Genomic DNA, 25,027 nt, shown 5'->3' on the forward strand with positions numbered 1-25,027 from the left:
CGGGCGCTGGCCCGGACGGAAGGCCCTCTTCCTGCCGCGTACGAGGGCAGGGGTCCAGGGAGCCTGGAGGGGCGGGCTCGGCTGCCTTTCACCCTCTAGCAAAGCGCAATGCCCGCAGGCCTGTCTCGGATCTTTTATCAGGATCCGCTGTTTTCCCACAGGCCTGGGAGAGCAAACGTAGAGTCCGATCACGGGAAGGAGCCCGGCGGAGGCAAGGAGAAGGGGCGGGCCGGGGGTCCAGGGGTCGCGCGAGGACACCTCCACGCCCTGGCTCCGCCCCCGCCCCGCCCCGCCCCGCCCCGCCCCGCCTTTCGGGCAGCGCGACCCCGCCCCTCAGACAGCGTGGCCCCGCCCCCGGGTTGCTAGGGGAAGTGACGTCACAGCGCGATGGCGGCGGCTCCTTCAGGCAGCTGAAGTGGGATTTAGGCCCGGAAGATCCGAGTCCATCCGCGGCGGGGAGAGGGCGAGCGCGGCCGTCGGGGGCCGGAGCAGGGGCGGCGGCGCTCAGACTGTCCCATCCGTCCCGTATTGTGGCGCTGGGCGCGGCGGGGCGGCCGGAAAGCGATGGTGAAAGCAGGGCCGTGAGGGGGGCGGAGCCGGCAGCCGGACCCGCAGTAGCGGCAGGAGCGGCGCCGCCTCCCCGAGTTCAGACTCAGGAAGCGGCAGGGAGGGCAGGAGCGAGCCGGGCCCGCCGCCGCCGCCACCATGGAGCTCAGAGTCGGGAACAGGTACCGGCTGGGCCGGAAGATCGGCAGCGGCTCTTTCGGAGACATCTATCTGGGTGAGGCGTCCGTCCCCCAGCCTTGGGGTCGCCCCCGACGGGCGATCGCCCGGCTCCGACGCGGGGAACCGGGCAGGGCCGCCCCCCCCCCCCGGGACACTCCGGTCCCCGCATCTCCCTCGCGGCCCTCGCTCCGGCCTCCGGGCCCCGCGGTTGCCAGACAGGAACTTGCGGTCCTTCCGGGTCGGCCCGCGCCGCCGCCCCGGGGACACCTGCCCAACGTGTGGCCGGGGCCGCCGGGGTCGCCCCGGGACCCCGCTACCCGCGCCGGCGCCCCGCAGACGGACAAAGGCGGCGGGCGGAGCGCGGCCCCGCGTCCTGCGCACGTGCGGTGGGCCGGGAACGCCCGAGCCGGCCGGAGGCGCCCGTGGCCCCCGCTGCCCTTGGCGACGCGGCCCAGGGCCGGTCCAGCGGGGGCCGAGGACGTGTTGCGCATCCAGGTTCCGCGCCGGGTGCCAGGACTCGGAGCGCCGTTGGCGCCCGCAGACCGGCCCGGACCTCGGCCGCAGTGGACGGAGACGCTGGGCCGCGCTGCCCTCGAGAGCTTGTTCCTGAGGCTCTCAGGCTGCCCTGTTTGCGGCGGGAATGTTCTGGGCTGTGTCCGATTCACGGGGCAGGCGCAGGTGTGATGCGAGGCTGGCTGGCTCCTCCAGGCCGCGCGTTCGGGAAGGCTGCCTTTCCCGGGAATCGTGTGCGAGTTGCCCCGCCCCCCGAGGGGTCCGTCCAGCTGGCCCGCAGGGCGGCTGCGGAGGGACTGCTGTTGCGCAAGTTCGGGGGTGAACTTATCCTGCGGTTGCGTTTCGTTGGCCGGTGTACCTGCCAGGAGGGGCAGGACCGGCCGGGTGCAGTCCGCCTGCCGCCGGGTGCGCCGTGCAGTCGGTGGGGCGTGTGCTCCGGCCCCCCTCCTGTCACCGGTGGAGCGCCGGCCTCGCCCGGGCCGGAGTTCACTGCTTTTGGTGCCTCCTTCCTGACCCTGCAGGGCAGCCCCATCCCAGGCGACACTGTTGCCTTTGAACTGCTGGACTTCCGCCTGCCATCCTGCTGAGTAAAATACACTTTGGAGATGTTCGGATTTTACTGTTTAAATATTTATGCCCAACAGTCAGTGGCCGCATCCTTCAGCTGCGTTTGGGGAGGCAGAGTGCTGCATAAATGCGAGTTGTTTGCCTTATTTATAGAGCAGTGGGTTTCTGGCAAAACTTTTAACGTGGGATCTGGGAGCTGGACTGAAAAGCTGTGAGCCACCCTTACACAGACATGAAAAGTGGACAGTTGGGAGTGTTCTGTGCTCTGGTCTGAGACTCTGCTGGGCAGCTCTTGGCTCCGGAAGCTGGGTGCAGACCGTCGAGCCACGAGCCCTTTGTCAGGATGGGAGCTCTCCGGGGACCCTGTTTGCTCGTCCTCCAGCCTGCCTTTGGGCCTGCACTCTTGCCCGGCACACCGCCACTTGGTAGAGACCAGGCAGCCAGGTGTCCGAGTGCCTAAGGCTGGTGGGTGCACCATGGCGCTCTCACCGCGGTGGGAGCTCCCGCACAGGCCGCCCGTTGGGACTGGGTAAGCAGGCCGGTCCTCCTCCACCGCGTTGACTCAGCTCTGTGCTGGCTGGAGCGAGTTCTGGCTGCGAAGATGGGTCTGCGAGTGCTCCCCACACACTGGTTCAGGATCAAAGGTGAGGTCCAAAGGGCATGGGGCGGACTGAGTTACATGTGCCATAGTTGTGGGGTTTTTTCTGTTGGTTTAGGCCACTGGTTGGGCTACTTAAGGGGTTGAGTCTTCACCTTGAAAATGGGCCTGGCCTGTCATTCTGTGCCATCACTTTGCAGTTGGTCAGGATGCTCTTGACTCTTCTGGGTAGGGCTACCACGGACCCCAGGGTGTGTGGTCTCCATCCTCAGTGTGCCTCCCCTAAGCCTCACAGGTCCCAAAGGCTCCTGGGAAGGCCCAGCGCTCAGGCCCCGTGCAGCGCTCACGCAGCAGGAGGCCGCCGTGCCTGTCACCTCCGGCCCCCCTCAGCCCCAGCCCCCACATGCCTTAGCCCCTGGTGTGCGGGAGGCCACGGGGCAGCCTCTCACTTTGCGGGCACCTCCCACGTTGGCTAGTGTGGGGGACAAGGGCCAGTGTCCTCAGTGTGACCAGAGGACCGGGGAGGGGGTGTGCGGGGTGGCGTCCTGGCACCCAGCCTGTGTGGCAGTGCCATGGTCAGCATGGGTGCTGCTGGGATTCAGCCGTGTGGGGTGCCCAGGCCTGCGGGGGCAGCGTGATCCCCCTTCTGACCGAGCTCTGTTCTCTCTGCTGTGTGTCTTCTGGAACCGCATCCTGCGGCTCCATCGGGTGACTAAAGGACTCGCAGCGTGCGCAAGCACCTTGTTTGGGTGCCGTGTTTAGGGACCTCTCGGAACCTGACTCTCCTGCCCTGCCTCTCCGGTTTCGATGCTCCTGTGGAGCTCATGGGAGGGGCTCCACGGCACGGGCCGGCCAGTTGGAGGGGAGGGCAGCCCCTTGCCCTCCACAGCTCCGGTCATCTCCTGTATTCTTGAGGGTGGGGCTTGAGTGCTCCAGCAAGAAGTCGGGGCGCTGCCTCCGCTGCCCTGCCAGCACTTCACTGTGGGCGGCCTTTGCCCTGCTGTCCTGAGGCGTCTCCCCGTTTCTTCGCAGTGTCACTGCTCAGCGACAGTTACCTCCCTGCCCTAGACTGGGGTCGGTTAGGTTCACTGAGTTTACCGTCTACCTTGCCTGCCCAACTCGAGGGGCCCAATCCCATCTCCCTAGGACCAGCACTGGCCGGTGTCTGAACGCAGGCGCCCATCATGTCCTGAGGGCAGGTTCGCTGCCCAGGAGCGGGGGTGCTCTGGGGGCCACAGCACCAGTTTGGCAGACCCGGTGAGGAGCCACTGACCGGCTGCTCGGTTTTGACTTGTTCTGAGTCTGGAGCCAGACCTCAGTGCTTCCTTCAGTTCATTTAGAAGCACTTCTGGTGTGTGTGTTTTTAATGTGAACTTTTTTAAAAAGCTATTTATTTTTAGGTAGAAGGGAAGGGGGAAAGAGGGAGAGAAATATCAGTGTGTGGTTGCTTCTCATGCGTCCCCTACTGGGATCTTGGCCTGCAACCCAGGCATGTGCCCTGACCGGGAATCAAACCAGTGACCCTTCGGTTTCCGGGCCGACGTTCAGTCCACCTGCCACACCTGCCAGGGCTAGAAGTACTTCTAAAAGTTACCTGCCCCGAAGCCCCAGGTGTTGTAATTTCCAGTTTGTCACAGGCTGACACTTCAAGTAAGATTAAGATGTTGGTGGTAGTGCCCCATTGTGGTGGGAGCCCTGCCGGGGTGCCCCCTGCCCTGGCAGCTGTTTGAGGACGGGCCTGGAGCAGCAATGCCCGAGCATGGCGTTGCTGGTGGCTGTGGGAGGCGGAGCAGGGCTGCAGACTGGCCGGCCTCAGTTTCCGTGGCATGTGCACACCTGTGGCTCTGCTGCTTGGTACTTCCGCCCAGTGGACACGTTTCTGTGTGTGTGTGGCAGAGAGCCCACGTGCAGCCCTTCTCCTCGAGTCATTACATGGGGGGGGGGGCGACCTTCATGCCTGCTTTTGCGGTTGTGCCCTGGGGAGGACTTGCACCACACCTGGAGGAGGGAATTGCTGTGCGCTCTGAGCTGCCGGTGGCTTGTGTCCCGCACACAGTCACTGTGCAGGGACACTGCTCTATGCTGGCTTTGTCAGTCCCAATGAGTGAAGCCAGCAGTGCTTCTGCCTTCTGGAAGGCGTGAGCCTGGAATCTAGCCAGCCTGTGCAGGACCATGCCTTCTGTTTGAGGAGGGCTTTCGTCCCGGCCTGGGTGACATGGATGAGCAAGTGGAGTGCTGATGTCACTGGTGAGATGAGTCATCCACTCCTACAGGGCAGCTCAGAGTTCAGGTCAGAGTTACAGGCCCTCGCAGGGACTCTGAGTTCATTTTTCATTTGCGCAGTAAATTTTGTGGTGAAGTCACCTCTCTCGCAATTGGGGAGAGTGTGCCAACTGCAGGCAGACGTGTCTGTCTCTCAGGGCCCCCAAATCTCAGTGGGATGGGCGGCAAAGCTCTTGGACCCTGAGGGGACCGCTCTCTGGCAGCGGTCAGACAGTGGGTGTCCCCACTGCACCCAGCACTGGGGACTGGTTTTGGAGTCAGGCCCGCTGCAAGTGACCACATCCCGTGCAGTCACCCGAGCCGAGGAGAGGAGGCTGTTCTCTCTGGGGCGTTCCCTGATGTCGGCGTCAGTGCTCGATGACCTCGTCTGTGAGCTCCCCTGTGCTCTGTGACCACTACCCTGTGGGTCTCCACACTTCCCTCCTGAAGCTCACTGCCAGCCTGCTGTCTAAACAGAGAAGGCGAGCAACCACGTCGCCAAGGACGGGGGGACGGAAGTGTCCTGGGTTCTGTCTGGGCCGCTGGAGCCAGTGGTCGCCGCTTCGTAGCAGCCCCACTGCTGGGGCGGTCACAGCGCTCACACCTGGAGGGCTCCTGCGGGGCAGGCCAGCAGGGCCAGGGTCTGCGCTGTGTGCAGTCATCTCCTGCAGGAAGGTCCTGCCACTGCTGTGGGGCTTCGGGTGCTTGTGTGGGAGGGTGGTGGGTGTCAGGTTTGCGGGTCATTAAGGGGAGAAAACAGATGAAATACTTGTACACAAAAGCTTCTAATTTTACCTTTAAGCTCACAGGCTGATGATGGAGAGGTAGTAGCAGACACATTGTCAGTTTTAGTACAAAACTAACAAAACGTGTGACAAGTAGTCAGGGCTTTGAAAATAAGTTCACCCTCTTGGTCTAGTATCACTGATAAACGCAAGGTGATGTCCTATTGCTGAGAGTCTCCCCCCCCCCCCTCCAAAGCCTTGTCCCTTGGCCTGGCCTGCCCTGGGTTAGTGAGGAGTGTCATGCCCTGGAGCTGAGCCCACTTTGTTCGGGGGACCTGTGGCTGGGTCCCTAGACTGGGGGGTCTCAGGCTGTGTGGTGTTAGGTGAAGACCCAGCCTTCCCTGTAGAGAAAGGCGCATGCACACACAGTTCTGTCCTGGCAGCGTTGGGGGACACAGGCGATGTCACAGGAACACACGAAGTCACCCTGGGGCTGACTGATAGGGTGCTAGGAAGGTTAGGAGCAGGAAATGTGGGAGGCTGCGAGGAGAACCCCTTGGCCTTCTCTGGGTCCCCTAGTGATGTGTGCCCATTGGGCACATGCGGAGGTGGGTGATGGACAGCAAATTAGACTTCCCCACATATGTGGAATTCCTCGCTGGAGAAGGAGGGGAAGGAGGATAACTTCCCATGGGGTCTGTGGACCACTGACACCATCTCATGGCAGAGGCAGAGTGTGACCATCCCCTGGTGCTTCTTGGAAGATTGGGACCGAGCTTCTGTTCCTGGCATGTCACGACTTTGGGTTAGGTGGGCACCAGGCAGTAATGCTGTGCTTTTCTTTCTTTGCAAGGTACCGACATTGTTGCAGGAGAAGAAGTTGCCATCAAGCTTGAATGTGTCAAAACCAAACACCCTCAGCTCCACATCGAGAGCAAAATCTACAAAATGATGCAGGGAGGAGGTACGGCCTTTACCTGTTCAGAAAGACGACCGGGTGGTTTGATGGGGGCATGCTTCCCGAACCACAGTCTCAGGTTTGTTTGGGGGAGGGAGGGAGAGCCCTGCACCCTGGACCCACGTACTGGCGGGCCTGCAGAGGGACTGGCTCGACAGAAAGATCCCGCCTTCCTCCCCTGCCTCACACGGCAGTGCCTGCCTTTGGGACTGGCAGGAGCTCTGGTGCCCCAGCTCACCCGGTTGTGTGTGCCAGCTCAGGGTCCTGCTTTGCTCGCAGCTCGGCAGAGCGGCCGTGCCTTCAGACTTGTCTGAGTTTAACAACTGTGACCCCTTATGACTCAGTCACTGTCCCAGGTCCATCCCTAAAGCTGCCTGCTGTCCGAGGGCGCCCATCCTGATACCAGAGTCTAACTTGTAGAATTTGCTGGACTTGGGAATCGTCTCGCTAACAGAGCAGGGGGGGCATGTTTGGGGGGGGTCTCAGAGAGTGGAAATGCTGCAGCGTGTAGGGGGTGTGGCCAGAGCTCCAGGGGGGGCCTGGGCCCCACCCCATGGGAAAGGCAGCGGTGCTACTTCCTCCTGGAAGCCTGGGGGGCGAGGCCCAGAGCTTCAGCTCCGGGCCCCTTCTCTCTGGGTTTGGTCTGTGGCTGGGAACCAGCGTCAGGAGACCACCGAGAGCAGCACAGCTGGTTCTGGGATCCTGCCCAGGGGTGTCTGTGCATTTCATCCTATGTCTCACGGTACCATAAAAGCCCTTGTCCAACTTCTGTCGTCCCAGGGAAGGTCGGCAGAGGACCCAGCCAGGGTGCTTGCCCGCCAGTGGCCTCAGTAGAAGGCAGCTGAGGCAGATACACCTTTGAAGGTGCTGACCAGTAGAGCAAGGTGACTCAGGATGTGGTCTTCATGGTGGGCAGGAGCCTTGTACTGAAGGTGGATTAAAACCTCTCACTGGGAAGCCTTGCCCACTTTTAAGAAACAGCATCTCTCTAAGGACGCCCAAGCCAGGGCACCCCTGTCACTGGCTATGGCACAGTGTGGCAGCACCCTCCCCCAGGGCAGAAGGGTCAGGAATGTCTGCAGGTCTGGCTGATGCTACTTCCCGTCTGAACCCTGCTGGAGGGGGGCAGTGCCCCTCCTCCCGGTCTTCCCGTGCCGCCTCCCTGGGACCCTGCCATCCCCACACGGATTGGGTCCCCCGGTTTAAGTTGCACACTGGAGGGTGCTGTCCAGGTGTGAGGTGTGCTCTAGAGAACGACTGTGCCCGGAAAAGCAGAGCACAGCATTCTGGGAGGTTCTGTGAACTTGTCAGCCGAGAGCAGGCTGGGCCTGGCAGAGCTGAAGGCGGAATCTTGGCGGGGGCGGGGGGGGGGTTCTACAGTGGGCCAGGTGACGGTGGCATGGTACCTGGGTGGCCAGGGGACAGTTCCTGTGATGTCTGTGGGAAGGGGTTGGGTGCACACATGTCAGTGTCAGGGATTGCTAGAAGTGTGGTTTTTTAAAATTATTCGTTGACTTTCGAGAGAGAAACATTGATTTGTTGTTCTATGTCCTGATGCATTGATTGGTTGATGCATGTATGTGCCTTGATCCGGGAGTGAACCCATGACCTCGGCGTATCAGGATGACACTCCAGCCACCTGAGCTGCCTGTCCAGGGTGGCACGAGTTCGTTTTTAGCGCAGATCTGGTCCAAAATAAAACATTGGGAACAAGGACAAAAAGAAGAAAAGTATGGCTTGGGACCCGCGTTGCAGGCCTGTGTTTCAAGTCCTTTGATTGGTGTGAACCGTTTGTCAAAGATGCTCTGGTGATTCCGCTCTCCCAGTAGAAAAAGAAGCTTGTAAGCAACACAACCCTAGAAGAGCGTGGACAAAACAACTTGTTAGGGTTACACTAGCCGGGCCACCTAGTGGTCGGCCACCAAAGCAGTGAGGGGAAGGTCTAGGGCCCCTACAGGGAAGGGGGCACCAGTGGCGTGCCAAGAACGCAGGGGTCAGGCACACGTTGCCCATTCCGGCATGCGAGTCCCAGTGCGCAAACCTGAATCCTCTTCTCTGTAGCTCCCATGATGCTGCCCACAGCCATGTGGCCGCCACAGGGAAACCACACTTGTGCCCTCCTGGCACTAAGGTGGAGCAGCCCAGCGTTGTGAAAGGTTAAGGGTTTGGGTCCTTGTTTCACACAGCCACCCTGGCAGCTTGGGAAGGGTGCAGAGGTGTCCTTAAAGCGTGTCGTGGCCTACTCACGTTTCTATGCATGCTCAAGCCGTGTTGTGCTGGGAGGTCTAGTCCTACCCAGGCCGGGCAGGGAGCAGCGGGTCTGTGCCTTGCTCCTCACCCCCACACCCTCTCCTGCTCTCATGTCCACGTGCATCCCACCGTCCAGGAGGGGGGCCAGTCCTGGTGCCCTGAAGGAGCAAGGCCAGCTCTGCTCTTTGGCAAACTGAGGTGGTGGGTGGGCTGTGCCATCTGATAGGTGGTCTCCATGGTGACAAGATGACGTATCCCTGCTCTGCAGGCCCTAACAGCTGCTGACTTGGCCCTGACATTGCTCGTGGGCCTGAGAACAAGCAGCCAGCCACGTTACACCCGAATATTCGTAGTAGGAAAACTGTTAAAACGCACGAGGTGCATCATTCACACATAGCCTGTGCCATTGGCCTGGGAGCGTGGGACCAGGTAGCAGCTACCTTGATGAGCAACACTGGGGGTGGCGTTGGCCTGGAGTGGGGTGCCTTTTCCTAACTACACCCCAAAAGTAGGTTTGGAGGAGGCCAGGGTGGGAAACCCTGCCTCCTCCAAGACCTCCGGCCCCCGAGTGCAGGGGCTGCGCTCAGGCAGCGGGTGGCTCTCTCCTGCTTCACCTTTTCCCTGGGCTGCCGGGAAGGTCATCGTCATCCAGTCACATTCTTTTTGTTGCAGTTCGATCACAGTTGTCCCCACCCTGTGCACCCCTGTTCCCACAGTCAGTCCCCAACCCGTTGTCCATGCCCATGGGTCCTTTATACATGTCCCTTCACTGGACCCCTCCCCTTTCCTCTGTTGTCCCCCTCCCCCCTCCTGTTGGTAACTGCCAGTCTGTTCCTTGTTTCCGTGCCTCTGGTTCTGTTGAGCTCATTTGTTTTGTCGATTGGGTTCCACTTGCAGGTGCAATCACATGGTACTCACCTTTCACTACCTGGCTTGCTTCTCAGTTCCCTCCACGCGGTTTCAAAGGGCAGGAGTGCGCTCTGCTGCAGTGTCCCGTCTCGGGGTGGGCGCGGTCTCTGACCCGCTCGTTGACTGAGGGGCACCGCGGCTGGTTCAAGCACTTGGCTGTTGTGAGCTGTGCTGCTCTGAACACGGGGGTGTTTCAGGTCCTGGGGGTGTGACCCCGCGGTGGGATTGCTGGGGCGAAGGCAGTCCCACTTTCAGTTTTCTGAGGGAAGTCCACACCGTTTTCTGCAGTGGCTGCACCAGTCTGCATCCCTGCCAGCAGTGCACTGGGCCTCTCTTCTCCGCGGGCTCACCGCCTCTTCTGTTTGTGCTGTAGACCATTCTCACCGGTGTGAGGTGGCATCTATCTGTGGCTTTAATTTGCATCTCTGATGGCTGGTGGTGCTGAGTGTCCGGTCATGTGTCTCTGGGACCTCTGTGTGTCCTCCCTGGAGAGGTATCTGTTCAGGTCCTGTGCCCAGTTTTCTCATTGGGTTGTTTTCCTGGTGTTGAGTCGTGTGAGGTCTTCATATGTTTTGGAACTCAGACCCTTGTCTGAGGTGTCGTTGGCATGTGTCTTCCTACACAGTAAGTTCCCTTTGCATTCTGCTGTTTTCTTTAGCCATGTAGAGGCTTTTTTTAATAAAAAGATTTCATTGATCTGTTTTAGAGAGAAGGGAAGGAAGAAGGAAAGGGAGAGAAACACCAGTGTGTGGTTGCCTTTTACGTGTCCCCCACTGGCGACCTGGACCGCAACCCAGGCGTGTGCCCTGGTTGGGTATCAAACCAGCGACCCTTTGGTTTGCAGGCCGGTGCTCAGTCTACTGAGCCACAGCAGCCAAGGCAGCCGTGTGGAAGCTTTTTAATTTGGTGTAGTCCATCTTTGTTTATTTTTTCCTTTATGTCCCTTGTCCTAGGAAATACCGATATCAGCAAAAATATTGCTGTGTGGGATGTCTGAAATTTTACTGCCTGTGTTTTCCTCTAGGACTTCTATGGTGTCATGGGTTATATTTAAGTCTTTCATCCATCTTGAGTTTATTCTGGTGTGTGGTGTAAGTTGGTAGTCAAGTTTCTTTTTTTTTTTTTTTTTTTTGCATGTACCAGGACAGTTCTCCCAACGCCATTTATTAAAGAGGTTATTTTTACTCCATTTTATGCGCCTTCCCTTTGTCGAATATTAATGGACCGTAGAGACTTGGGTTTACTTTGGGGCTCTCTATTCTGTTTCATTGATCTATGTGTCTGTTCTTATGCCAGTACCAGACTGTTTTGATTACAGTGGCCTTGTAGTATAGTTTTTATATCAGGTATTGTGATCTCTTCTACTCACATTCTTCTTTAACAGGAAAACATCTTCTTTATCCAGGCCACTTTCAAAAACTGGAGATTCTGCTGGGGCGAGTCTGATACAGATTTTGGGCGGGTTCCCCAAAGCCCTCAGGTGTGCTTGCACAGAGCGTGGTTGGAGTGCCTCTGCCTCCCTTCCAGGAGGGCAGAGGGGGTGATGCTGGGGCTCCTGGCCTGACGGCAGTGTCCACCCTTCCTCGCTCCTTGGAACCCCACTGTTGGGCAGCCTGTGCGACACGGCTGTGGCTCTCTCCCCCTCCCCAGAAGCAGGCTGGCATGGCTTGCCTTGTGAGCTGGGCCACCTTGTGGCTGGTGCTCTGGAAGAAGGGGCCTGGCTGCCCCCATCTTCCTCCCCTTCGGTGCCTCATTGCCAAGACAGAACTGCTACAGGGCCAGTGGCTCGAGAAATCCTGGGCCCTTGGTAGACTTACAGACTCTCAGCCCCACTGCCGCACCCTCTGTGCACACCCTCCTTCGGCTCACAGAGTGCACGGGGGGTCGGGCCTGGCTGTGACGCGGCAGGTGCAGGCAGGAAGCCGAATTCTGGGCCCGAGGACGGGGCCAGCCCCACGAGGCAGCAGTGGTTCCTAGTGGCTTGGCACGGCCACTTGCAAACCTTTTGCTGGGCAGATGCAGACCCTACCTTCCCCACAGAGCCCCAGGGCCCTGGTCAGGTGGCTGCAGTCCCCTAAGAACTCCAGAAACTGAAGTGTGATTCTTAAAAGTTTACAGTAGTCAGGTACAAACCATAGGTGACTAGCAATAAATCAGGCCAGGTAAGACCTGCGTGCAGAAGGTTTTGGCTGGATGGGAGGGTGCTGAAGACTTGGCAGCAGGGGCGTTCTGTGTTCCTCAGTGGGAGATTTGGTAAGTCCTCTGTCTTTCAAAGCTCTTCGGTTCCGTGGGATCCTGGTCCAGACCCGGCACGACTTTTCTTCCAAACGACAAGCTGACTTGAGAACTCTGAGTAGGCAAGGGCCAAGACTGACTGAAATACTGCTGAAGAAGTGGGGCACTTGCCCTGCAGATGACAAGACTGACAGCAGCTGTATGGGGTGGCAGCCACCCAAACTCGGACGGTGGCGGTCAGTCCCCACAAGGGGCCCAGGCCAGGCTGGGGCAGGAGAGGTGAGCCTGGCATGTGTGGTGGCGGGAGAAGACACGCTCAAAGGCCAGCAGGCAGTGCAGAGGACACAGGGCAAGCTTGGGGGGCATCAGCTGGCCAAAGTTGGGGCGAGGAGCGTTTGTGAATCCATCGTGCTGTGCACACTCACTGAGCTCCACGGGGAAAACACGGAAGGAACTGTCACATGGGAATGACCACTCTAGTGATGGGTTCAGGTGGGAGTCATCGGTGCCTGTGAGTAACTTCAGGGGAACCAGGGTCTGGCGCCACCCTTGAAGCTTTGTCCACCGGTGACTTGATAATAGGGAAGCACCTTTCAGGGAAGAAATCTAACAGATAGCACCTGGCAGTGGGTCACAACTGGAAAATCCAAATGGATGGCCCTTCAGCAGAGTTGCCTGAACTCACCAAAAACGTGTGCGGCGAAAGAGGAGACACTGTCCACACCGAAGCATGAGGACCACACCCAGCGTGTGGCCCTAGCGGGGGCCCTGGGTGGTGCAGTTGTGAGGGTGTCCTGGGACCGGGGGCTGGGGAGATGTGCGTGGGCCTACGTACACGTTGACCACGGCAGCGTCAGGGGCCTGGGACTGACTGGACAGCGTGGAGGTGGGCTCTTGTGGCTTCAGTGGCGAAGGCCTCGTGCGCACACAGTGCAGGTGATGTTGGGTGTTCTGCCTCACTTTCCCCGGAAGTCCATTTCAGGGGCAGGACTGCCATGAGGGGCGTGGAACTGTCACACTTGTTGGTTTTGTCAAAGCAGCATTACTGAGGCATAATGAACTGCATTTTAAAAAAGTGCAGTGCAGTAAGTTTTGCCATATTTATGCTCTCAGGAAACTATTACCGTAATCAGCACAGTCACTCTCCCCATCTCCCCCAGAGGGTTTGCGTCCCCCTTGTGGTCCCTTCACTGCGGTGGCCTGCAGCTCCTTCCAGACGCCGCTCCTGTCACTGGGTCAGCTTGCACTGTCCTGTGTGTCAGTGGTCACTGCTTCGTGGCGCGGGAGCACCCTGGGTGGGCGCGCTGGGTTCTTGCTCCCTTTGCCTGTTCACAGAGATGGGTGTTCGGGGGTCCAGCTTTCCAAACAGCTGCTGGGAAACTTGTGCAGAGACCCTGTGTGGACATTTACTTCCTTTTTCTTTGATCAGCCCGGGGGGCAGGGCGGCCAGTGAAACGCGGTGGGCGGGGCTCGTCTCTAAGGAGCTGCCGGTCAGTGGGACATGGGGCTCCAGCGGTTGTGCCCTTCAGATTGGCCATTTCACCTGAAGTTTATGATACTTCTTCCCAGTCTTTGCATATTTGTAGAATCCTGTTATGTTATCTCATTCTTGATTTTGGGAGTTTGTGCCTTCTTTCTTTTTCCTGGGAAGTCTGGTCAGAGGTTTATCAAAAAACTCAGAGAACCAGCTTTTGGTTTCAGTAGTTTGAAACCAAACTACTCTGTTTTAATGATTTCTGTGATCTTTCATTTCTTCTGACTTTGGTTTTCTTATTTTTTTAGATGGAAACTGAAATCATCGATCTCTTCCTGACACAGGTGTCTGGTTGCTATAACTTCCCCCAAGCGCACCTGGGCAGCACCTCGGGAGTGCCGGTGTGCTTGGTTTTCATGCCCGTGCAGTGCTAGGTGCCTCCTGATCCCCGTTTTGATTTCCTCCATGATCCCATGGCTTATTTCCTTGTGTGTAAAATAGCCGCTTATCATGCGCACCAGACCTGTGGCTCTTGGGAAGGGCAGAGCTGGGCAGTCTCGTCTCTGCTCTGCGATGGCCTTATCTGAACGGCTCAAAGGCAGAGGGCTGGACCCGGCCGAGGGCCGCCATCATCTGTCGCCACTGCCGCCGCCAGCAGCGTGTCTGAAGGCTGGTGCTGGCCGCGAGCAAGGCCTGTGCAGCAGCTGAGGTGCTGCCCTACCTCCCAGCACAGCAGGGAGCGAGGGGTGGTGTCACGGGTGGAAGACAAGCCTCGCTGAGCTGCGGTGAAGGGAGAGCCGCTCGGGAGGCATGGGAGAGACCGAACGTGACTTCAGGTGAGGGTCGCAGGGACAGGTAGGCGCCTGGGCTGCTTTGAGGTGTGTTGTGTAGCTTCCAGCTATTTCAGAAGTTTTCAGGGTCCTCTACTGTCTGTGTCTCAGACACCTGATGACACAGGTGTCTGAGGTCAGGCTCTGTGCGGCCGGAGCCCTCTCGCTCCCGTGAGGCCTGTTCGCAGGTCTCTGCCATCTGGCTTCCTGCTGCGCTGTGCTCTGCCGCTGGCCTCAGACGCGCTGGCCGTGCTCCTCCAGGCAAGGCGGTGCCTTTACCACCGTGAGGTGACCGGCAGTCTGTCCCGCTGTCCTCCTCTGGCACCGACTGTGTCCTCCTGTGCGTGAAGGCGCTCCGTGTGTGCAGGGTGCAGGGACCGGGTGTGCTCTTTCCTGACCCTGGTTGCTGGCGCCTCACTTCCCAGGGTGTCCGGGCTGCAGCAGGCCCTGGGACGCCTGCTCAGTTTCTGCTTTCCTTTGGGTTGGTCGCGTATGTTTATTTCAGTGGCTGTCCTGTGGTTAGCCTCTCTGGTGGCTTGTTGACTGTTCCTCTTGTGCTTGGGGCCGGGGTCGGTTTTCCATGGCCATCTTTCTTTACCTGTCGTGGTCTCCTCCTCGTGCTTTCTCCCAGCCCGCCTGCGCTTTGTGCTGCTGCGTCCTTGTCACCTCTGAGCCGTCCAGTGTGGTGTGTGCAGCGTGTGCCGGTTTCCAGCCTTCCATCTGGAAGGGACAGACAAGCAAAGCTGATCTGCTGGTGATTGATTCTGCAACTTTTTATGTCTGCAAACGTCTCCGTTTTGTCTTTGCTGAGGGTGTTGTGCAGCCTCTACTCTTGGAAAGCGCCAGACTTTTCTGAGCTTGGAGGGTGTTGCTCCGTGTGTTCTGATGGGAAGTCTCATCACCCTTGTCCTCGTTCCTCAGTACCTGCTGCGTCGTCTTTCTCGGTTGCTTTCGAAGTGTTCTCTGTCACTGATGACGAGTGACTCGGTCGTTGGGCACTAGTGTAATGTTCTTTGTGGTTCTTGTTCTTGGGGCCCGTTGAGCTTTTGGGGTTTCTGGGTTAAATGTTTTCATCCAGCTATTTCTTCTGGCGTGACGCCTGTCCTTACTTCTCTCTCCTCTCCCGGGGGCTCTGGATGCAGAAAGACCTGAAGTTGTCCCACAGGGACCGCGGTGCCGTGGGCTCTGCCGGTGGTTTCTGTGTGTCACACGGAACCTCGGGGCTCCCAGTGTCGGGTCTGCTGTGAACCCCACCCTGGGGGTTCTCGTCTCGCACACTGTGGCGCTCGTCGCCGCAAGCCAGCCTTGAGCCTGGTGCACATCCCACGCTGCTGGTCCGCAGCTGTACGGAGGGTGTCCAGCATAGGGGCCTCCCTTCCCTGCCCCCCCTCCTCTGTTCTGCGTCTGCCTGCCCAGCCGACCCTGGTCAGAGTCTCTGTGCGAGCCCAGGCTTGTCAGGGTCTTCTGACCCCACCCCTCTGAAACACCACGTGTGTCTTGCAGTGGGCATCCCTACCATTCGGTGGTGCGGGGCCGAAGGGGACTACAATGTCATGGTGATGGAGCTGCTGGGGCCGAGCCTGGAAGACCTCTTCAACTTTTGCTCGAGGAAGTTCAGTCTCAAGACTGTCCTTCTGCTGGCTGACCAGATGGTAAGAGTTTATTGTTCCGAGTGATCGGTCTGACTTGTGGGTTTTTCTCCATCCACCTGTCACACACAGGGAGGAAGTGACACGGTGGGTTGGGCTTGGAGAGCCACAGTGGGCGCAGGACAGCACATTCACACATGCGACCTGATTCTCAGAGACAGGACTGCAGAGGGGCCTGCCACGGGCTGCTGTCCTTCCCCCTGGAGCGCCTGTGAGAGGGAAGTGCCCAGGATGGGGGGTGCAGTGTCCCATCCAGTCAGGGGACAGCTGCCCTGGCTGAGGGTGCGGGTGCAGGTGCGGGGCGCCGGCAGCAGCCTCCTCCATGCTGAAGTCGGGCCGGCCCCGCTGTGCCACCCCGCTTGCAGATCAGTCGGATCGAATACATCCACTCGAAGAACTTCATCCACCGTGATGTGAAGCCCGACAACTTCCTCATGGGCCTGGGGAAGAAGGGCAACCTGGTCTACATCATCGACTTCGGCCTGGCCAAGAAGTACCGGGATGCCCGCACCCACCAGCATATCCCCTACCGTGAGAACAAGAACCTCACTGGGACGGCGCGGTACGCCTCCATCAACACGCACCTCGGCATCGGTGAGCCCTGCCACTGGCCTAGGCTGCCCGGCACATCCGGCTCAGTGCAGGGGAGGGCTGGCCGCTGGGGGCTGGGAGTGGTCGGCACTAGGGGTGCAGAGCGGGGGCTCTGTGTGTGCTGCGCAGGTGAGCGGCAGCTCTCTGGCAGCTGTGCCATGGCTGTCTCAGGTCCCGGACAGCAGGTCTGGGCCGCTGCAGGTGGCCTGAAAGAATCCATGTGTTTCGCTGTGGTTCTTTGAGTTCATTTCCACAGTCAGCATGTGTTTGTTGCTGCTGATGTGGGTCAACCGTGGTTCATTTCCCCTCTTTTGCCAGAGCAATCTCGAAGGGACGACCTGGAGTCACTGGGCTACGTGCTCATGTACTTCAACCTGGGCTCCCTGCCCTGGCAGGGGCTGAAGGCTGCCACCAAGAGGCAGAAGTACGAGCGCATCAGCGAGAAGAAAATGTCCACGCCCATTGAAGTGCTGTGCAAGGGCTACCCGTGTGAGTACCCGAGGCCTGCGGGGGGCGGGGGGCAGGCAGGGCAGGCGCCCCAGCCCCCTTCAGCATCGTCTGGAGCCCTAATGGAGGTTGTCTCCCTTGGTTCTGTGGGACTGCTCTGGGGCAGGTGGCCAGGAGGGAAGTCAGGCCGCTCAGTGATGCAGCCTTTTCTGGGACTTCTCCCGGAGCTGGGGTGCCGTTCCATGTAGCCCAAGGTGGGGATGAGGGTGGGAACCCATGATGTCACCTGTTGTCGTGTGGCTTCCAGTCAGGGCTGCTGCTGGTTAGTCCTGAGCGTCTCCTTGTTTTACAGCTGAGTTTGCCACGTACCTGAACTTCTGCCGATCCTTGCGTTTTGACGACAAGCCTGACTACTCATACCTGAGGCAGCTCTTCAGAAACCTGTTCCATCGCCAGGGCTTTTCCTACGACTACGTGTTTGACTGGAACATGCTCAAGTTTGTAAGTGCCATCGCCAGCCCGCCGACCTCTCAGCACGGATGGGAAAGGGCCCATCAGCGTCAGGCCTCCAGTGGCCCGTGGGCTCTAGTCGCGTGTGGGAGGCAAGTTGTCCGAGGTGCAGGGCTGGGAGCCCCGTCTGCTGGGAGCCGGGCGTTCCTGCAGGGCTGGGCCTGTGGGGTTGGCCCAAGGGCAAGCAGCTTCAGGAGCGAGGGGCCCCTGGGGGAGGCAGCGAGGGCAGGCCAGACGTGGGGTGTGCACAGGGGCACCACAGCCCCGCACCAGGGCTCTCGCTAGAGTGCTTAGTCTCCTTCCATTGAAAGTCCATTTCACTGTCACCACCGTCAGCCCTGAGAGCGGGGTGGTGCCGGACCCCTGTGACGTGGGGTGTGGTGCCTGCTTGCTCCTGCTGCAGGGCATGGCTGAGACAGGCTCCAGCCACAGGAGCTGAGGGCGTGCTGATGAGTTGTCTATGTGGGCGGGCAGCCTGGGGAGGCCCTGTGTGCTGAGTCTGACCTTGGCTCCATTACTCAGTGTGTTTATTAATTGCCCATGAAAGTGCTGCCATGCCCCTAGTATTCTCTCGGGCTGCAGGGGACACCAGGGCCTTGGGACGTTCACCAAACCCCCTTCATTCTCCTCGACTTGCCTTCCCAGGGTGCCAGCCGGGCAGCGGACGATGCTGAACGGGAGCGCCGGGACCGTGAGGACCGATTGAGACACTCCCGAAACCCAGCCACCCGTGGGCTCCCTTCCACGGCCTCAGGCCGGCTGAGGGGGACACAAGAAGTGGCCGCCCCCACCCCACTCACCCCTACCTCACACACTGGTGAGCAGTCCTGGGGCTGCAGCTCATACCACGTGTCCCTCCCAGCAGGCAGTGGGGTTCTGTTTGCATGTGACCTCAGGCAGCCAGCTCTGAGCAGGGTCTGGGGGGGGGCTTCTGTGCTGCCTTCTGGTCATGCTCACTTCTGAGGGGGTATAGACCAAGAAGCACTTGGAGTGGTGCCTTGGGGAAGCCCATCTCGAAGCTCCCTTTCTAACTCGCGTGCCCCTGCCAGCCCCTCAAAGCCCACCCCCTCCCCCACAGCACTGCAAGCAGAGCCCTGGGGAACCCTCCCACGGGAACCCCCGATTCGGGCATCCCCCTTTGTGGGCTCTGCCTAGGGGCGTGCATGAGCAGGGCAGTGTCCCCTGGGCGCAGGCTGCCCTGGGACACAGCATGGGAGGCCTCACCCCTGTCCCTGTCTCTGTCAGCTAACACCTCCCCGCGGCCTGTGTCCGGCATGGAAAGAGAGCGGAAAGTAAGCATGCGGCTGCACCGTGGCGCCCCTGTCAACATCTCCTCGTCAGACCTCACGGGCCGGCAAGACACATCCCGCATGTCCACCTCACAGGTGCGTGGGCCCAGCTCTCCGAGGGCAGGACACAGGCCGCAGGCTCTCTGTGTGTGGACGAGTCCTGTGGGCTCCAGGTGGAGTGGGGCGAGGGTTTTGAAGAATTTGAACTGATGAGGGACACTGTCCGCTGGCTTTGTCTGCCTTCTTGGTTGAGAGCCTTGGAGAGCAGCTGTGTGGGCACCAGCCTCATCTCCCGCCGGGCTCGGACAGGCATCGAGGTCTTTTCCTCTCCTTCTGCTCAGGCCCAGGTGGGTCTCCAAGGCTTGGTGTCTTCCCTGCACACACTTGCCACACAGTGCCTGATGGCTCCAGGTATCTGTTGTGGGCACCCCCAGCCATGGACTCTTTTTCTCATCCTCTCTGCTAGGCAGAGCCTGGCCAGGGTAGGAGCGGGGGCTGCTGGTGGTCAGTCATGTGGGGTGGGGTGGACAGAGGCCTGTTGGGGCCCAGTGCCTGGTGACATGCTGTGGGCAAGGGTTTCCATCTTGATGTCCCTGTGCATCCATCCATCTGCCTGCAGAGGCCTGGCCTCCTGTCCACCCCATCTCCCCGCCACCCCCACACTCTCCCCATCAGTCTCCATTGTCCCGTCCTGCCCTGCAGGCTCCTCTCCGAGTGCAGCAGCTCTTTCTCCTCCAGGGCTTCCAGGGCCCTTCCTGTGGCCGGGTGGTTACAGGTCAGGGACCTGCCCCTACGACTGTTTGTGAGATTCCTAGGGAAATCCAGCCCTGGTTGGGGGTGCAGGCCCATGGGTGTGGCTTGCTGGCGAGGGTGGCGGTGGGAGCACAGGGTCCCAGAGCTGCCAGGGACTGCCAGTCTGGCAGGGGCGGGCTGAGGATCATCTCTCCCTATCACTCCAATGACCAGTGACTCCACTGGACCCTCTCGGGTCCTGTGACTTCCTTCTCCCTGAAGGTGCAGGAAGTTTGAATTGTGGGGCTCAAGGAGTCTGGCCGGGATAGTGAGGGTGGGTCTCGTAGAGCCCCCACTCCTGCCCCAGCACAGGACACAGCTGCGGGCTTCGGGGCTTCCTCCCACGAGTCCTAGAACCTGTGAGTCAGCAGCTGCCCACCCCCACCTGGACGTGTGGTGCCTCTCTGGCCCCGGTACACTTTTGGGGGGACACTGGGGGCTCGGACTGGACTTGACATTTGCATGTTGGGGGCCCAGCCAACAAAGATGAAGTAAGAGACAGCTTTAACTTTCTAAGGAAATAAAGCGTTTGGGGGGGTTTGGAACCCTTGAGGAAATGGGAGAGTGGGAGGTCCTCCAGGCACCGGGCACTGAGAGCTGTGAGTCCGGCTTTGCACCCAGGCCCACCGCAGCTGCTGGCCCCTGCACGGGCCACACAGCTCTGAGGCTGCGCCAGGGAAGTCTCAGTGCGCCGAGATGAGCTCATGGCCCAGGATTCCTGTTCCTAACGATCCTGTTCTCCATCTGCTCTCCATCTGAAGAGAGAGAATGGGGGGGCGGGGGCAAGAGATTGGATTTGAGGGTGTTTCCCCTCCAGAAGCAACCTCTCAGCTCTTTTCACCGGTCACCTTGGGGATTTTCTCAGGGTCTTCCTCTTGTAGAGGACCTGGCTTCTGGGGGTGTGTCCCATTGCACCGTTCCGGGTCTGGCAGGGATGACTGTGTCTCAGTTTTCCTGGTCTCCATGGGCATGCTCCCTGGGGTGGCTCCGAAAGGCCTTGCTGTCCAAGGGCGTGATTGGTGCCCCCGGGGGCAGTGGGCGGCTCAGGGCAGAGCTGCCCTGGGGTTTGAGGTTTGGCTGTTCGTGGGGTCCCTCCTGCTTCTGCAGTTCTGCAGCCTCCGTCGCACCTGCTCCCCAGAGGAGGCAGGTGAAGGCACTGCAGCCTTGCACGCGTTTTGCCTGCTCACCTGTGGCAGCATCTCCTACGTGCCCTCGAGGAGAGGTTGCGTCGGGTGCCGATGCTCCCGGCCAGGGAGGTGGTTCGGCCTTGGCAGAAAGCAGCTCAGACCCCACCTGTCAGAGGACCTGCTGCCTGGGTCCAGCTAGGGGGTGTCCCTCTCTGGACCTCATGGCCATTGTGCGCTCGGCCCCTGCAGGAGGCAGTCACTCCTCCTTGCTTCCACTCCCTTCGCACGGGCAGCTGGTGCTGGACCAGCTCTGGGGACTTCAGTCCCTGCACGCCCAGCCCCAGGCTGCAGGTCCGGCCTCTGGTGGACGAGCTTGCGTGTGGCGGAGTCTCGGTGTGGCGGTGCTGATGGAGCGACGGGACAGGTCCTCAGCTCACTTGCTCCTGTGTCGGTTTTAGTCCACCTTGTGTCGCCCAAATCAGGTCCCATCCTCTTCCTCGTGCCGTGAGGAAATGTGGCCACCTGTGTGTCACAGAGAGGTGCCGTCCTTTCCAGCTGCCCAAGCACAGGCCACTCTGAGCAGGGAGCGAGGCCTGGGGCAGCCACTGGGCATTGGGCTTGCGTGCTGTGGGGGGGTCAGGGGTCTCCCCTGGCCCCTTGTCAGCCTTGGAGGCAGCTCGTCCTAGAGGAGCGGCCACAGCTGCTCTTGGCTTCGGGGGCAACTCACAGAAGGTGAGGTTGAACCCCCGGGTGGTTCCCAGGGTCCCTTCTATGGCACCCTGGCCGATGCGGGTGGACTTGGTGGAGGAAGCACTTCTGGAAACAGGAGGCCTCATGCTGGGCCCGCCAGCGGCCCCTGTACCAACAGCTGTCTTTTCCCACCTCAGAATAGCATTCCTTTCGAACACCACGGCAAGTAGCTGCGCGTCTCCGTCGGAAGGCAGCACTGGGTGAGTGTGCTCACGGCGGTCTCCAGACGGCAGGCGCCGGGGCGGGCGGGAGCCGACCCTTCGCCCCCGTGGGAGCTCACAGGTGGGCTTGGTCTTGCATGCCAGGTGCTGCAGGTAGACTGAGGGCCCTCTGCCCAGTTCCTTCTCTCTTGCCCCGTCCAGAGCACCTGCAGTCAGGTGCTCAGTCTGGGGGGCAGACAGACTGCAGGGAGTCCCCTAGTGGGGTGACTCGAGGACCAGCTGCTGTGTGCGTCTGAGCCCTGCTGGGGAGCAGGGCCCCAGGGCTCTACACGTGCCTGGCTCCAGCAGTCCGGGATACTCCAGCTGCTGGGTCTCGGTGTCGGCTGTTGGGGTCGTGTGTATGTCGCGCTCAGCTGAGTGGTCGCGCTTGGTGGGGCCTCCTGCGTGCTCGCTGCATGAGACCCCTGTGGTCTCTGCGGCCCTGGCTTTGCCGTCTCTCTTCCCTCCGCGTTTATCTGTCTTCCTCGCTTTGTTTTTCTTTCCAAACTTGGTCTCTGCCCAACACCTTGTCTCTGCTGTTGTGTGTACCGACCTGTCGGCCCAGCCGCCTGCTCCCCGCCGCCAACGTGCATGGCTGGGCACCCAGGGCACTTCTCTGGGCTGGGTTGGGCGACTCCTTCCCTCCGCTGAAGGCTGCAGCTGGGGCTCGGGGGCCACGTGGAGCCCGCTGCAGCTCAGACACGGCGGTGCTCTGGGAACTGAGTAGGGGAACTGCTTGTTACCTCTCCCCCAAAGGGTGGGGATCCCAGTGCCTCGGGGGCCTGACCCCCATATCAGAATATGAGATTATTTGGGGTGGGGGTGGCTGGGATCGAGTATTTCTTGCCGCTTGGATTCTGGTCCTGTCGTTCACGAGCTTCTCGGCTCCGCCTGCATGCATCTCCTCCTTCCCCGTCTTCCTGTCACTGTTCTGCTGAGCACCTGCCCTGGCCGCAGAGGGCGCTCCTGGAGCGCGGCTGGGTATTTGGGCATCTAGAGTGGGGCTGGGCGACACCTGTCCCCTTCCTTCAGGACACTCGCTGACCGACCTGGCCCCTGGCCGCATGCTGATCTTGTCCTGTGCTTTGGCTCCGACAGATTCCTGGTCGGGTGGCTTCCAGTGGTCTTCAGTCTGTCGTGCACCGATGAGAGCGCTCCTCTGTGCTGTGAAGGGCAGACACTGAATGCATGGCTGATCTACTCTGTTACATGGCTTTACTAGTGACGCTCCCCGGGCTAGGACTCCGGGCCACCCACTCAGCAACGCCCGCGGGGACAAACTAAACTAACCGGACAGACTCCCAGCGCTGCCGCCGCCTGGGCTTCACTGAGGCCCACGCGGACTCGTTGTCCCGGGCCCGGGAAGAGACGCCGAGGGTGAAATGCCGGCAGGAACCAGGCTCCCGGTCCAGAGCCGCCAGCCCTCCCTGCCACGGCGGCGCTCCACGCTCCCCGATGAGTCTGCTGTAACCACCACCTTCTACTTGGTTCTGACAGTTTTGTATCATTTTGCTAAAAATTATTGGCTTAAATCTGTGTAAAGAAATCTTTTTATTGTTTCTTCTTGTCTGTTTCTCCGGTCTTAAAAAAGGTGTTGACTTCAGAGAGTCCCGACTCAGACACCAACATGGAGTTTCTGTGTAGCCCGAGGTGGGCGCTGGGCACCTGTGCCACCAGCGATGTGCCTGCGTCTGTGTGGCCTGACCCACTGTGGAGAGGGGCGTTCTCCAGAAATCGCCACGTGTACACGTGTGTGCAGTGTGCATCTGTGTGTGTCGTGTGCTGTGTCCTGTGACCTTACCTGGCTTTGGCCGTCACCCCTTCCCCACCGTAAACTGAGCCTCCAGGACTCCGGCCAGCGGAGCCTTTAGGAAGTGCAGCCTCGAGCCAGGGCCTCAAGGTGCTCCCGGCAGGGAGGGGCGTGGTGTGTCGGCAGAGGTGGGGGCTGGACTGGCCCTTGGTTGATGGGGATTGCCGCAAAGCCTTTGGATTGGGGTGTGTCTTCTAAACAGACTGAATAACAGCGGTGCACAGTGGCCCTTAGTGTGTGCTGACATCTGTGTGCTCAGGGCCGAGCCTGGGGCCCGCAGCCCTGGGTGGGGGCTGGCCCAGAAGGGGCCTGCTAAAGGGAATTCCCCCAGAAATGCCAGGAGAAAGGGACGCCACGACCTGTGGGTCCAGGAGGGTGTGTTGTGCTCTCACGAGCCCGGGAGTCACCAGGTCTCATGTTCTTACCAGAAGGACCTGCAGAGCAGGGCCCCCGTGCTGTTCCCTGTCATGTTATTCTGTCAGAGGCCCCAGGTGGTGGCAGCCAGTAGACAGGAGCCCTTCTCAGGAAAGGGGTACACCGTGTACTTTCTTGGGTGCTCCCACCCTGCAGTGGTGTTTGGAGACCAGGGAGCTTTCAGGCAGTCCTGGGCCCAGAAAGTGTTAGGGGGGGTGTCCCTCCTGCCCCAGAGCCGCACAGCACCAGAGAGCGGGTCCTGGGCACCAGGTGGTGATGTGTCAGCACACAGGGTTTGTTCGGGGCTGGAGGGTCAGGGCAGGTTGGGGCGCCCCCCGGAGGGGTGGCCGCTGCGTGCAGCACCCTGCCCGAGTCCTCAGCGTGTGGCTGGACAGTGTTGCGTTCCGTGACAGCCCCCAGGAGCTGTGGTGGCGTGTCTGTGCAGCTGTGTCGGTGACGTGTCTGACCTGTGCATTTGTGTGACCACTGTATTTGTGTACTTACTACACCATGTAAATAATAAATATATGACATCTACCTTTCCTCCCTGCTCCCAGCATGTGGTCGTTATTTCATCAGCTTGGGTCTTCAGTGGGTGGGGGACCCCATGAGAACCCTCTGGGCCTGGGCCTGGGCGGATGGGGTGGGGCACAGCCACTGCACCTGGCGTCCGGCCTGTGCCCTCCACTCTGGAAGACGCCACCCCCGGGCCCCCAGCCAAGCCTCCAAGGTGGTTGACCACCTCAGGGTCTCCTAGTAGTGTTCCCAGAGTATGACTTGGGAATTGGCCAGTCCTCTCCCGAGGCCAGCAGGGGTGAGGCAGCTGGAGATGAAAGGGAGGGGAGAGGTCTGGGGGAAGCTTGGCCCCATTCAGCAAGCCACGGGGCTCCTGTCAGGCGCCAGAAGGGGATTTGCACAGCCTAGAGGCTGCCCTGTCCACCCTGCCTCTCCCCTACCCCCTCCAGTGCAGGCAGGTGGCAGGCCGCTGCTAAGACCAGCATCTTCCAGGCTGCCCTTGAGGCTGACCCTCTGCAACCTGACTGGAGGGAGTGAGGCTGGTGTCCCAGCTTTGCCAGGGACCCTACTGGCATGCCTCACACAGGATGAGCCCTGGGGCGCTGTCCCCGACCAGGCCCTGGACGTGAGCCCTTGCCTGCTTTTCATTGCAGAGGAGCAGGGACGTGGCATCTCTCCGGCTGCACGCGGCCCGCCAGGGCACCCAGTGCCGTCCCCAGCGCCCTCGACGCACCACCTGCTGAGGCGGCCCCAGTGGTCTCTGATCGCTCCCCAGCCACGCAGGCGCCGCCGGCCACAAGGGCAGGTGGGTGTGAGGGGCCTGGGTGAGGCCAGCAGGGCTGGACGGGGAGTGCAGGGAGCTGATGTCAGCCCCGGTGGTGCCAA

At 60.2% G+C, this 25,027-nt stretch overlaps 1 protein-coding gene across 3 annotated transcripts; it reads left to right on the forward strand.

Annotated features, from left to right (window-relative positions):
- The first annotated feature begins 374 nt into the window (after positions 1-374).
- On the forward strand, positions 375-24,900 carry CSNK1D (casein kinase 1 delta). 3 transcript variants are annotated; one of them, XM_037063906.1, is made up of 10 exons: positions 376-781; positions 6,245-6,355; positions 15,551-15,699; positions 16,062-16,290; positions 16,606-16,776; positions 17,087-17,235; positions 17,890-18,061; positions 18,490-18,629; positions 21,340-21,402; positions 22,501-24,169. In XM_037063906.1, the coding sequence occupies exons 1-9, from the start codon at positions 706-708 to the stop codon at positions 21,370-21,372; spliced, it is 1,230 nt and encodes a 409-aa protein (XP_036919801.1). In that variant the 5' UTR covers positions 376-705; the 3' UTR covers positions 21,373-21,402; positions 22,501-24,169. The 3 variants fall into 3 exon arrangements, with proteins under 3 accessions (XP_036919812.1, XP_036919790.1, XP_036919801.1); XM_037063917.1 differs by lacking the exons at positions 21,340-21,402; positions 22,501-24,169 and adding an exon at positions 24,796-24,900 and having other exon boundaries at positions 375-781; XM_037063895.1 differs by lacking the exon at positions 21,340-21,402 and having other exon boundaries at positions 375-781.
- Positions 24,901-25,027: the final 127 nt, after the last annotated feature.

This window comes from Sturnira hondurensis, unplaced genomic scaffold (assembly GCF_014824575.4).
Source record: "Sturnira hondurensis isolate 20B ecotype Veracruz unplaced genomic scaffold, ASM1482457v3 Scaffold0001221, whole genome shotgun sequence".
NCBI lineage: Eukaryota > Metazoa > Chordata > Mammalia > Chiroptera > Phyllostomidae > Sturnira > Sturnira hondurensis.